The following is a 14,736-nucleotide window of genomic DNA, read 5'->3' as shown; positions in this document are numbered from 1 at the left end:
GTATATATAATATCCAAAAAAAAAAAAAAAAAGTATGTATAATTTCCAAAAAAAAAAAAAAAAAATATAGTACATGTAACCTAAAAAAATATTATAGATTAAAACTATTTTCTCTGACAACTAATATAATGTATATATGATATATGAAAATAAATAAATATATATATATTTGATATATGTATATGAATTTAATAACACACATATATAAATAAATTATATTTATAATATTTATTTCATTTAAAAATATCTATCATAAAATGTAAGTTAAATAAAAAATTATTGTATTAAAAATATAAAATATGTATATTCAATATATATATATATATAAAAACAAAAAAAAGTTAAAAAAAAAAATTAGTAATTAAAAATTATAAAGGAAACATATATATTTATTTATATATTTATACTTATGTGCGTTTATCAAATGTTCTTGTTATAAAGAATTAATTGTATAAACTTAATATTGTTCAATTAATAAAATGTTTCCTTATTTCACATATAGATTAGAAAGCCATTCAAGAATTTTCTTTAAAACATTTTCATTTCCTGGTTCCATTGATATAACATGATCCATATCTTCTAAAGTATAAAGTTCTTTAGTATCGATTTGTAATTTATTGTAAAATGATACAGTTCCTTCATACCAACAAAGACAATCATTAATTGAATGAATAAATAATATAGGTATATTTTTAGGAATATCATGAATATTGTTATGTAAATTATCTAATGCAACCAAAATTTCACGTGCAAGATTATTTGTAATACGTCCTTTAAATCTATATTTATCATAAAATAACAGATCATTAATAAATGGATATTTCTCAAATTTGAATTTCTTTCTACCAGGTCGAAAAGTTGGAAAATACCGAGAAATTAATTTCATTACTGGTAAATAAAAGTATTTATATTTAATTGAATCTATAGGACCTACCATTCGAACAGATATCATCCCAGCTAAAGATATACATCCTTTTATGTTAAAATTAGAATTTAGTTCATTGGATTTTCCTAATATTTCTAAAGTTCTTAATACAATGTTCCCACCCATTGATAATCCAACTAAATACATAGGAAGAAGCTCTTGTGTATTTTCTATAGTATATTTATTTAATGTATTCTTCTGGATAGATTTTTCTGAAATTATCGAATTATTAATTCTTTTCATATAATCTATTATATCATACACATAATCATCAAAATTATTTATATGAAGTGGTAATTTATCTAATCCTTCCGATTCTCCATGACCTTGTAAATCAATACCATATACTGAATATCCATTTTTATTAAAATCTTCGATCCAGCTATTTTCGTAAATGTAATAATTATCTGCATCAATTAATCTAGCATAGTCGTTATTAACTACATTGACATTAAGCCTTAAATATTGAAGTCTTAAATGAGCACTTAAACCATGAACTAATATTATTATACCAATTGCATTTTTAACTAACCATGAATAACTCTTTAATAATATTCCCTTTCTATTATAATATGATTCAACAAAAGGTAATGTATTAAATGTTCCACATACATTTGAATCATCTACAAATAATTTATTCATGATTATCATATATATACATTAATTATATATTAACATATATTTCTACCTTATAAAATATATATATTAATAAATAAGATAATATTTTTTGTTCTTAATTCATATATATATTATAAATAAATATATCACATTAATATTATATAAAAACAAAAAATAAATATTTTGTTCTGTTTTCAATTAATTATACATATTTTCCTATTTTATATAAGAATAAAATGAAAAAATACATATAAAATATATATTTATATAGATATATATTTGCACATATTTATATTTATTCAATAAATTTTTCAAAATATTTATAAATTATTTAGAATCCTAAAATAATATAACAATAAATATAATATGTCTTCAATTATATTACTCATATAATATGTTCAATTATCAAGAAATATTTGTCCATAATATTATGGTTCATATATATTTTTTAAAACATAATATAAAACATTTTGTAAAAACAAAAAAAAAAAATAATCTTTTAAGGTATTGTAAATATTACATACCTTCTAAGCAATCTCATAATTTTTTCTTTTTCTTTTTTTTTTTTTTTTTTTTTTTTTTCCTTTTTTCTTTAATTTTAATTTATAATACATATATATAAATATTTAATATATTAAAATATTTATTTTGTGAATTATCCTGTATAATATATTTTGAGCAATATAAAATATTAAAAACAAATTAAATGAGAATATTTTATTTTTAAAAATATTTATATATATAATATATTTTTTATAAAATTTTCATATTATAACTGGTTTAATGAAAATAAATAATCATTATCAAAAACATGTATATATATATATATATATATATATATATATAGTGTATTACATAATTATTTTATTTATTTTTTTTTATACTTATATCTTACTTATATAAAAAATATATACAAACAAATAAATATTTTATATACTCATATTAATATTAATTTTATATATTTTTATTGTATTTTTCCTTAAACGAATGAGATAACAAAATTATATTTTATGAATCTTAAATTTTGCATAAATTTTTTCTTTCAAAAAATTTACATAATATATATATATATATATATATATTTATTTATTTATTTATTTTGGGCGGAATTATATTTCCTGTATTATGTTATGTAAAAGGGAGGTAAATTCGTATTATTTTATTCTTCTATTTATAATTATATAACTATTATTAATACTGAACATATGATAAAAAAATTGTCGCTTAAAATATATATTCATATTGAAATTTTATACCATGAGATCAGATTATATCATTTACTTTTTTTTTTAAATGGCCAAATATAATTATAGCATTAAATAAAATAAAAGGAAGGGAAAGGAAATGAAAAATGCCCACATTTTTCACTCACAATATAGTTATATCATTTTTCTAAAAATATATTAAAAATTATCATTATAAAATTCTGTTAAATAAGCATATATATTATGACATAAAAATTATATATAATAATAAAATTCTTAAATTATTCAAGTATCTAATATTAAATAATTTTCCTTTTGAAAAAATAAAATACTAGTATAAAACCTTTTTATCATTATATTACATTATCTTTCTTTATTATTTTTTCATATACTTTTTATAATTATCCATTCACACACATAAATATGTATAAATATATTTTTTGAAACTAACATTTTTTTTTATTTTTATATAATCTTAATATGTACTGAAATATACATATATATATTTATATTTAAATGAAACAATAACTTTTTAAAATACATACAAATGAATCTAATTTTATATTTTTCCATCAAATTTTAAAAAATGAACTCGTTAATATAAGAACAAAAAAATATGTATTTTTTAAAATTATACTACAAAAAAAAATGGTAAATTATATAGATTAAAAAATAATTTAAGTCGTACTTTTGTAGCTCTAAAACTTAAACCTTACAAAAAAATAAAATAAAATAAAATAAAAAAAAAAAAAAAAAAAAAAAAGAATTATTTCATATAATTTTATTCTTTATTAATATACATAAATCATTATTCTTTTTACCCACGATATTATTTCAATATATTTGTATGTTTCTAATTCTTTTTGTTCTCACTCCGTATTTTTGATACATCTAATGCACTATCTATTGTATCAATAATATCAATTTTATCGTCTTTCATCTGTTGTTTCTTAATTTTTGCCCATTTATTCATTAATTTCCCAACTATTTTTATACCTTCTGCTCTTTTTAAACGTGTTTCTTTATTGCAACCTTCATCTCTTAAAACCCTATCAGCAGCATATCTAACTGTTAATTCAATATCACACAAAACTATAGTAAATATGTCATCTAAAATATCTGCTAGTATTTTATTTTTCTTTTTTATAATTTGTGTAGCATTATTATCGTACTTTACAACATTATTTTTACTACTACATTTACCTTCATCATTTATAGAAGCATTATCAAAGGTTCTGTTATTACCATCAGTAATATTATTATTATTCATTAAGGACACATTTTCTATTAGCATTTTATTATCTTGTATGCTATTGAATATTTTACTTTTTAATCTTATAGATGATCTAGTGGCCTTACTAGAATTATTAATATGTCGAAATCCAGCTTTCATTTTTGTAATTTCAGCGCCTAATCCACAAAATGATTTATTTTCTTTTATAAACGTTTTGGCAACATTTTTATAAGTCCATCCTATAGATTTTAAAATAGAAGATGAATAATTAGAATATATTAAAGAACTAATTTCTTCTTCCATTTGGTTTTCCCAATTCGGATCACCATCTACGTATGGTTGTAATAAATCTCGTAATAAAAGAGCTAGTTCGGTTTCTCTTATATCTTGTTCTCTTGATAATTTATTTTGAATTTTTCTCATATTATATAATAAATCATTGGTATTCATACCTTTTTCATGAAGTAATTTGACAAAGGAAGATATCTGTAATGTTCCTATATAATCACATAATTTCTCTGAACTAAATAATAAAGTGAAAAAAACTGATCCATCTATAAAAAACATTTTTTCAATTGCACTTTTCCCGGAATTATTATATTCTTCTCTTCTTTCTTCGTCACTTAATACTTGATATGCTTCATTTATTTTTTGAAATTTTAATTTTGCTTCGTCATCCCCTTCATTTTTATCTGGATGATATTTTAATGCTAATTTATAATAACTATTTTTAATTTCCATAAATTCCGCATCTGGATTTACATTTAATATATCATAATATGTCTTATCAACAAACATATTTTCTGAAAAATCAGATTGTAAAGGATAATTCCTATTTTCTTTATTTCTTCTTCTTTTTTTATTTTTCAAATTATTATTCAACCTTTTTATTTCTAAAAGATTATTGAATAACCATTCTGCTTCTAGATCAAGATAATAACGATTTTCAGAATAACTTTTTAGATTAGATGTATCATACCTTGGTATTCTACTATATTTTTTTGACTGATGAAATATATTAACACCATCATTTATATCATTATCTGTATCATCACTTGAATTATTACTGTCCCTATCATTTTGATTATTACATGTACTATCATGTTCATAATCATTTTTAATATCACATTTTGTAATTTTTTTTTTTTTTTCTTCTATATTTCCACTTGAACATTCTTTATCCTTACATGGATCGTTCATATTTAATTCTTCATTTTCCATTTTACCACTTCCTTTTCCTAATTCAATACAAGAAATATCTTCTTCATTTAATAAGGAATTCGAATTATCTCCATCAATATCTGATGCACTTATAAGGCATTCACTGAAATTTATTTTTCCAAAATTCATACCTTCACATAATTGTCTATTATATTTTTTTCTATTTGTATTATTATTAAACTGGTTTATGTCTATATAAATTTTTCTATTATTTTTTTTAATAAAATTAAAATATATAGACATAACTTTTGTACATGAATTTTGCACATAATTAGATAATTCCTTCAGAGCAATTCTACAAGTAACGGTTACTCTTCTATAATCTTCTAAATTTATCATTTTTTGCTTAAACCAATCTTTAAAGATTTTATTTAATCTTGTTTCAATGTCTTCTTCACTTATTTTTCTAATTTCATTATATTCTTTCCATTTCTCTTTATGATAATCATTTGATATTTTATATTTTACTTTTATATTATAATAATATTTTTGTAAAGGATGATTCAAAAATATATATTTATATTTTTCACTATTCATTACTTTTAACCACAAATTATTCATTTCTTTTATAATATCTTCTCCATTTCTTCCTACGTTATCAATATTTTCATTTAGTTTGTTATCTATATCATTATATTTAATTGGGGAATATTTTTTGACATACGGTATTGCAATATAATTATTCCATAATTTATATTTTTGCAAATTTTCAATTAATTGTTCATTAAATTCTAAAAAAGATTCTTCACGATTATCATTTTCATTTTTTAAATTTGATAATATAACTTCATTGGGAAATAGATTTACTTTACTTATAATTGTTGTTTTTGTATTTGTCTTTTCTCTATTTAAACTCTCAGCAGAATATAACTTTCTTCCATATATATGATTAAATTGTATAACATATGAGAATCTACTATTCCACAGGTACGTATTCTGATATACAAAAATGAAACATAATAAAAATATAAATGTATATAATATGTATGGTTATATACATATTGTTGTATATATATATATATATAATAAAATAAATTTCTTCTATCAAATTAAACTTACCAATATAATAATATAAAATAGTATATACCAAATTGATACATTAATATATTTACAAAATAAAGTTTCATATACTTTTCTCTTATATGTTTTCGCTGCTTTATCTTCACACGAATATGCATTTCTATATTTCCAATTTAAGTTTTTCTTATCTAAAAAATTTTTATACGATTTAAAAGAAAATATTTTTAAACATTTCATATTTTTATTTAACCTTTTAAAAATGACCAATTGTTGATTGTATTTTAATACATATCAATCTTATTAAAATAGAATAATCTTTCTCATATATATATATATATATATAAATCATTATAAAGATTTTTAAATACAATAATAATTAAAATTAATTTCTTCAAAAAATTAATAATATCAACAAAACAGTAATATTGTTTTTATTATATATATATATATATATATATATATATATATATAAGAACTATTCTTTTTAATTTAATATTTATAATATATTTATTGTCAGCAACATATTATAAATGTATTAAATAAATAATTCCTTTTTTATACAAAAAAAAAAAAAAAAATAATAATAATAATTAATATTATATTATACATATATTTGACTAAATAGATATTGGAATATTTTTAAAATATTTTTAAAAACCAATAATTATTTCATATGAATATTATAATTTATATTATATACACATTCTTATATACTTAAATAAATAAAATTTTTATTATTTTTATAGAAATATTATATGGGTTCTAATATAAGTATATGCATTTATATATATATAGATTTATTAATATTTAAATTTCAAAATACAATTTTTTTTTTTTTTTTGTTATTTGCATGCATTAATAATAAGAACATATATGTATGAATAATTTTGGTATTCCTTTTTTCCTTCTTTTTCTTATAAAATAACATATAAATTTTTATATTTTACAAGTTATTAGGTATTAATTTTTTTTTTTATTGTAAATATAAATGTATTCCTTTGTAGTTTTTATATTATTTATATATATATTTTTTTTTTTTTTTTCAATAAAATGTCAAGAGTTCATTATATATATATATATATATATATATATATATATTAATAACACTCTTCTAAAAAAAGAAAAAATATAAAAAAAAAAAAAAGCATATTAATTTTTAATAACAATTATATTATATATATTAATATATATCATTAAATATACAGATCATGTTCTTTTTAAAAAGGAAAATATTAAGATTTGTTATTTTATATATATTCTTTATCCATATAAACATTTTTATATAATTCTTTCATTTATTAAAATATAAAAAAAATATATGTGTCAATTTTTCCTTCTGATTAATAGTATGTAATTTATGCTCTTTTTATTTTTCCATATGTCATTAAAATATGTATAATATTTATAATTATCGTAAAAATTTTGTAAATAATAAGCAAAAAAAAAAAAAAAAGAAAAAAGTTGAGATATACATATTCTTAAAAATGAAAAAATATAATGATAAATAAGTTTGTATAAACTTTATATAATGTTATTCTTGAAATAATAAAAATAACACGTGTATGGAAAATATAGGTTCAATCATAATTTTATTAATTCTCCATTATAAATTTAACATATAATAATTCAATGGAAATATATAAATCCATACACACATAGATTTTAAATATATTAAAATATATAATAATATAGATCGAATATAAATATATTTATATAGTAGATATTATTTTATTATTTTTTTTATTTTTATGTTTAATTATATATTGTTTTCTAAATATTTGGTACCTGAATTTTTATACAAAATTATATTTTTTCTTTTTTTTTTTTCCCTTGTACTTTTTTTTAAAATTAATACTTCATTGTTTAATAAAATAAAAGGTATAATAATATATATGTAATGACTTAAATTCTTATATCAAATTCACATAAAGTTAATTTTAATTTTTTTTTTTTTTTTCATATTTGTAGAGCATACATATTTTAAAATAACAATGATTCAATTGAAATTTTTATATATTTACAAATTCGGTAGGATATAAATCTTTATATAATTAAAAATATAAAATACATTTTAAATATAAAGGAGTAAATAAACAAACATATATATAATAATATTTTGTTTATTGATTTATTTTATTGTATCCTTTTTAATTATATCATTTATATCATATGAAATTTGAAATAATTGTTACCTGTATTTTATTCAATATTCTTTTTTTTTTTTTTTTTTTTTTTTTGATGTTCTTAATCATCAAAAATTTATAGAAAGTAATAATTTTATTATTTCATTTGTACAAACACATAAATTATTTTATGCATATATATATATATATATATATATATAATAATATAATGACAAAATGATTATTAACTATTTTAATAAATTAAATAAAATTACATTTGAAACCAAAAGAAAGTATAATCTGAATACATATTTAAACTTGAAAAAATATATAAAAGATGTAATAATAAATTCCATAAAACATAATAATATAAGAATACATCTTGTGTTTAATAAACTTTTTCTTTTTGTATTATATATATGTTTTTATAGATATACAAATAATGAGGTACAACATTACATAATTTAAAATTATATACATATAGAAACATATATACATATATACATATATATTTATCTATTTATTTATCTTTATTTTTAGAATACGTTCTATAATAATGTATATGTAAAGAATAAGTTACATAAAGTATGGAAATTTAAAGTATACAGATTATTAGGAGAAAGTTCTGATTATTTTCAGGAATATAACAATTATAATCCTGGATCTTTATTACATATTGAAACACCATTCCAGTATATTCAAGAACCTACAGAACATATTCATGTACACAGTTACTATACTCAACAACATTCTCGGGGTATTGAAGAAACAATAGAATATGAAAAATTATTACCCTACCATATTCAACAACAACCTGAAAATTTCTATTCTTATTCTAATCATATAGAACAACCACTAGATATCATTTCAAATTTTCAGAATAATTCAAACGAATTGTATAATATACAGAATGAATGTAATTTAAATTATTATAACTCCATACCTAGAGAAGACAAATGTTATAATAATTTTAATACGTCCACAAATGATTATACAAAAGATCATAATAATGAACAGTCTTTACAAAACTCAACTAAAAATGAACAATTTTATGATAAAGGAAATATGAATATACAGGAAGAATTTTACAATGATTTTGTAAAATTTAAAGATTATCTTATTAATGAGAAAGAACAATACATTGATGATATTAACTTATCAGAAGAAGATAAAGAAAAATTAAAATTATTATTTGAAACATTAAATGAAATGAAATTCTATGAAAATAAAATATCAGCTTTAAATTTTAAATATTACTCTTACAAAAAAAAGTTAAAGAAAAAAAAAAGAAAAAAAAGTTTTGTCAAAATGGCATTAACACCAATATTTGTACTCTTATCCATGTTTACTTTGAATAAAATTGCCCCTGAAGTATTCAGTACTGCATTTGTTTGGTTATATAAATTTTAAAATTAAAAAAATATATATAAATAAATATATATATATATATATATATATATATATTTATGCAATTTAGGTGTCTATTTGTTCATATATTTATTTTAATATTATTCATTTCTCTTCGTGCCGTAATAATAAAAATTTAGAAAACCTTTTGTATGAATTTTTTTCCTTCTTCATAACCTTTATATGTACAAAAAAGTCATCATTTTATTTACTTTCTATATTATAAGAACCTCTATTTATAGAACTTAATCTATAATAATTATTAATAATATATAGAAATAAAAAAAAAAAAAAAAAAAAAACCTATATAATATTCACTCTTATTTATATAGGCTGTTAAAAAACATATATATATATATATATAATTTTTTGTACTTTTTTTTCTATAATCATTTACTTGAATTCTAAAATTGTTATGTTATCTTTGGAAAAATACACAAACATTACATTTATCTTTATATTGTTAAATATGAATATTTTATAAAAATCCTACTAGTTATATATATTATACTTTTATATGTATTCATATTAAGTGAAATACATATATATATGTATCTCCTTTTTTTATTTTATTATATTTTATTTTTTTTTTTTTATGTATATATAATTAACTGTACTATTACTTTTAAATATAATTATAATTTATTTTTTTATTTCCTTATTAACCTTCATTCTTTTATATGTTGTACGTATTTTCGGATATATCGTTATTTTCATATACGTACACATTTAAAAAAAGCAGAATAGAAAAAAAATAAAATAATATAAATATTAAGCGAGCTTCTTTTTAAATTAATTGATAAAATCGAGTGTGCATGTAGATATATAATATTATCAGATTTTATAATTTTCATTTTTATGAAAAACTTATTTATTTATTAAATAAAAATTAAAACTTATTAAGAAATATATACCAAACATATAGTATTTCACAAAAAATAAAATAAAATAAAAAATAATTTCAAAGATATGTATTTTTTTTTAATTATATTATTTTATTTATTTTTATATTTAAAACAATATTTTGTAGTAGAAAATTTTAATTCCAAAAAAAAAGTAATACCAAATAAATCAAACTTTTCTAAAAATTCATAATAATATTTATAAAATATAGAAAATTTATAATAGTTTATGTATATTTACAGGATTATATATTTTTTAATTATATAAGTGGGATACATAAAACTTCACATTGTATATCATTTTTCATATGTTTCCCATTTATTTATATAAATGCTCTTTTGGTTTATTTTATATTTTTTAACACTCCTTTTAAAATATGTCCTACAAAAAAATGAAGCTTAAAAATAATTACTCTATAAAAGGAAATATTTCCAAATTATATGATAAAAAAGAAAAAGCAAAATATTTATTTTTAAGGAAATGTATAAATCTTAATAGATACAAGAATAAAATACTAATCAGTGCATTTTTCACATTTATTCTTGAACTTTTCATATATATATTTTGTACCTACATTTTTGTATATCCTAATCAAGTAATTAAACATGTAAATAAACTATATTTTATAATTTTTTTTTTTCTCAATTAAATAAAAATATAAATAAATAAATATATATATATATATATATATATATATATATATTTTTCTTTGTAGTGTAAATTTGGAAATTTCTCGAATAAGAATACCATTGTTCCTCTAAAATCGACATTTAACATATACAGATGTTTAAATGAAAATATGAAACAATTTGAAGAACCTTATGAAGATATATCATATAATGTAGATTCATATAACAACTATAATTATACCAAAGCACAATATACAGATGAAATTCATAATTATTATTACAAAGAAGAAACTGATAATGTACAATATAATGAGAATCCTTACATTAATACACATTATCATATACCATATGAAGAAGTGCCTAATTTAATAAAGAATTATAATTATGTACATGAAAATTATAATATGAACGATGAAAACCTACCATATATGGAAAGACACCATGATATACAATATAATGGAAATAAAATTTATTTGGATGCATTTCATAATAAACAATATTTAGAACCACATAATAATAATAATAATAAAACATATCATAGTAGACTTAATTCTGATCCATATTTTAATATAGAATATGTTAATGAAGAATATATACACCTGTTTTATGATATGTTGTATAATAACAACCAATTTATCTATGATTTTTATGATTTGGAAAATGTTCATAATAATATTGTAGAATTACCCATTAAAGATAATATCCATGAATATCAAGAAAAAATACCATATAATATAAATACTTATGACGAATCTGATGAAATACATTCATGTGATTTCACAGATTATAAGAAAGAGGAAAAAAATATTTCAATAAAAAAATTGATGGATGAACAAATAAGACATAAAATTAATGATACTATGGATAAACATAAATGTACAAAAATAAATAAAAATGTAGAAGAACACGAAAAATTAAATGACGAAGAAAATTATAATATGTATGAAAAAAATACATCATTACTAAGACAAGAATTAGAAGACAATTTTAATGTCTTTTTAGATAAATATATAAAAATGAAAAATCTACAAAAAGAATTAGAATTAATAGATAACGATATAAAGTTAAAACAATATAAATTATACTTGGCTGACTTCATAGGACTAGATATAAGTAATATAGATGAAAAATGGTCATTTACACAAAGAAAAGAAAGTATTAGAGAATTAATAAATTCTTATATAAAACAAGAAGAATTAAATATGATGAAAAAATTATTGGGTGCTAAAAATCATTATAAAAAGACATACTATGATTCACTTTGTATAACACATAAAAATATAAAAAAAATTAAAAAAAAAAACAAAATTAAACTTGGAGTATCATTCGCACTAACAACCGCAACGTCATTATTAACCATGTTTATATCTTATTGGACATCTCCATGTGTTTTCCCAGGGATATTTTATCTGGTTAAAACGGTATTTCTTCCATCATATTAAAAAAGACAAAACTAAATTTAAATTAAAATTAAAATTAAAAATATTATGTTTTTACAAAAGAAATGTAATTAATATTATATCATATATATATATATATATATATATTTATCCTTTTTAAAAATATTCATATATATATTTTCTTTTGAATAATATTTAAATAACTTTTAGTATGTATGTTTAACATGTTATTTCGTCTAATAAATATATATGTATATATTATTTGGCATTTTTTTACATTCTCCTTAATAATATATATATATATATATATATATATATTCTTTATTCCATTTTAATATATACATGATAATCCTAAAATAAATTATTTTTTTGACAACTCTTTTCATACACAATAAAATAAAATAAAAATTCTTTATAAAATAACAAAATGTACAATTACATAAATTCCCATATTTTAAATTCATCACAATCTTAGTATAATATATTGGAAAAAATATATTATCCATATAGATATATATATTTTTTTATTTTCCCAATAATACTATATGTACCAATTACATTTGAAAATGAGAAAAAAAAAAAATTTATGTATTTTCAATTAGACATGAAAAATATCTTGTTTCCGAGAGTTTACAACATATGTATTTTAAAATAATTAATGAGATCATATTATATTTTATACATAATTTTCTAATAAAATATTACATCATACTTAAAATATATATATCTATATATAAATTAAGTAAAAAAAAAAAAAAATAAAATAATTAATTTCTTCTCTTCCTTTATGTTAAAACACATAATAATAGACTTAATTGGAAAATGTTTTTGTTTTCATTTGATAATATATAAAAAAAAAAAAAAAAAAATTAAATAAAGAAGTATTTATAATTATACTCATATATTTATATATGTATATAATACTCCTGAATTATGGTATACCAATAATTATTAATTTACAGATATTTTCTTTTAAAATTAATAATTAAAATAATATATATATATATAATATTATTTATTTAGTGTAAGTAATATTCCTCAACTATAACATAACCTTCCATAGAAAATTAAGGATATTAATATTCATAATATAGAAATTCATGACTTATTATTTATTTATTTATTATATTTTTTTTTTTAATATATTCTTATTGCTGTACACATTTTTCTAAATATAATTATATTCTTTTAAGTACACAAAAACAAAAAAATTCAAATAAAAGATACAAGATATTCATGTGCATTATATTATATAAATATATTAATATTTATATTACATAATTCCTATTTATCTTTTTATAAAATAATAAAAATATTATCTTTATATAAATATCATACTCATATAACTTCATAAATAAATTCTTATTTATTAATTTTTTTATATAATAGATTCACTTTTAAATTTATAATTCAACATTTTGTAATATATTTTTAAGGTGAATATCAATTAAAATTTATTTCATATGCTCTACTAATATGTATTCCTTTTAGTTGTCATTTGAATATATTATATGTATTTTTAAATAATTTTTTTACATTTAAAAAATTATTCTTTAATGTAAAAATAACGATATGTATGATTAAAATTTATTCTATTTTATTCTTATTCCTGTTTTTATTTTATTTTAGATTAATATTCTTCTGATGTTAACAAAAAGAAAAAATTTATTATCTTCTCCTTCATACATAAAAATATTTCATGATTTAAAAAAAAAAAAAAAAAAAAAAAATGGTTCATAATAATTGTAACAAAAAAAAATTTTTTTTTTTTGAAATTCAATGCCCAAAAAAAAATAAAAATGAATATTTTAATTTAGAATTTATTATAGGAAGTATAATAAATAACAGACACAAAAAAAGAACAGAAACATTTTTCACCTTCAAAAAAATACTTCTATATATATTTTTTATTTATATTCTTTATTTTATAAATTACAAGGTAAAAAAAGAAATATAAATAAGAATATTTTATGCAATATAATTATATATATATATATATATATATATATTTATTTATTTATTTGTTTATATTTATATATTTTCTTCATATT

At 17.4% G+C, this 14,736-nt stretch overlaps 5 protein-coding genes across 5 annotated transcripts; 3 read left to right on the top strand and 2 right to left on the bottom strand.

Annotated features, from left to right (window-relative positions):
- Nucleotides 1-487: 487 nt before the first annotated feature.
- On the bottom strand, nucleotides 488-1,567 carry PGSY75_1038900 (putative lysophospholipase; the record flags this gene model as incomplete). Its single annotated transcript, XM_018786148.1, has 1 exon — nucleotides 488-1,567. The coding sequence occupies one exon, from the start codon at nucleotides 1,565-1,567 to the stop codon at nucleotides 488-490; it is 1,080 nt and encodes a 359-aa protein (XP_018641765.1).
- Nucleotides 1,568-3,601: 2,034 nt separating this feature from the next.
- On the bottom strand, nucleotides 3,602-6,460 carry PGSY75_1038800 (PHIST domain- and DNaJ domain-containing RESA- like protein; the record flags this gene model as incomplete). The annotated part of the gene is made up of 2 exons (XM_018786147.1): nucleotides 3,602-6,139; nucleotides 6,263-6,460. The coding sequence occupies 2 exons, from the start codon at nucleotides 6,458-6,460 to the stop codon at nucleotides 3,602-3,604; spliced, it is 2,736 nt and encodes a 911-aa protein (XP_018641764.1).
- A 2,123-nt stretch (nucleotides 6,461-8,583) lies between these two features.
- On the top strand, nucleotides 8,584-9,756 carry PGSY75_1038700 (putative exported protein; the record flags this gene model as incomplete). Its single annotated transcript, XM_018786146.1, has 2 exons — nucleotides 8,584-8,793; nucleotides 8,887-9,756. The coding sequence occupies 2 exons, from the start codon at nucleotides 8,584-8,586 to the stop codon at nucleotides 9,754-9,756; spliced, it is 1,080 nt and encodes a 359-aa protein (XP_018641763.1).
- A 1,291-nt stretch (nucleotides 9,757-11,047) lies between these two features.
- Nucleotides 11,048-12,727, top strand: PGSY75_1038600 (putative exported protein; the record flags this gene model as incomplete). The annotated part of the gene is made up of 2 exons (XM_018786145.1): nucleotides 11,048-11,251; nucleotides 11,372-12,727. The coding sequence occupies 2 exons, from the start codon at nucleotides 11,048-11,050 to the stop codon at nucleotides 12,725-12,727; spliced, it is 1,560 nt and encodes a 519-aa protein (XP_018641762.1).
- A 1,687-nt stretch (nucleotides 12,728-14,414) lies between these two features.
- PGSY75_1038500 (putative exported protein) lies at nucleotides 14,415-14,624 on the top strand (the record flags this gene model as incomplete). Its single annotated transcript, XM_018786144.1, has 1 exon — nucleotides 14,415-14,624. A coding segment is annotated over one exon (210 nt), but the record flags the coding sequence as incomplete, so codon positions are not given.
- Nucleotides 14,625-14,736: the final 112 nt, after the last annotated feature.

Source organism: Plasmodium gaboni, chromosome 10, assembly GCF_001602025.1.
Source record: "Plasmodium gaboni strain SY75 chromosome 10, whole genome shotgun sequence".
Taxonomy (NCBI): domain Eukaryota; phylum Apicomplexa; class Aconoidasida; order Haemosporida; family Plasmodiidae; genus Plasmodium; species Plasmodium gaboni.
The sequence above is the reverse complement of the archived record's forward strand: the minus strand, read 5'-3'. Positions and strand labels throughout refer to the sequence as shown.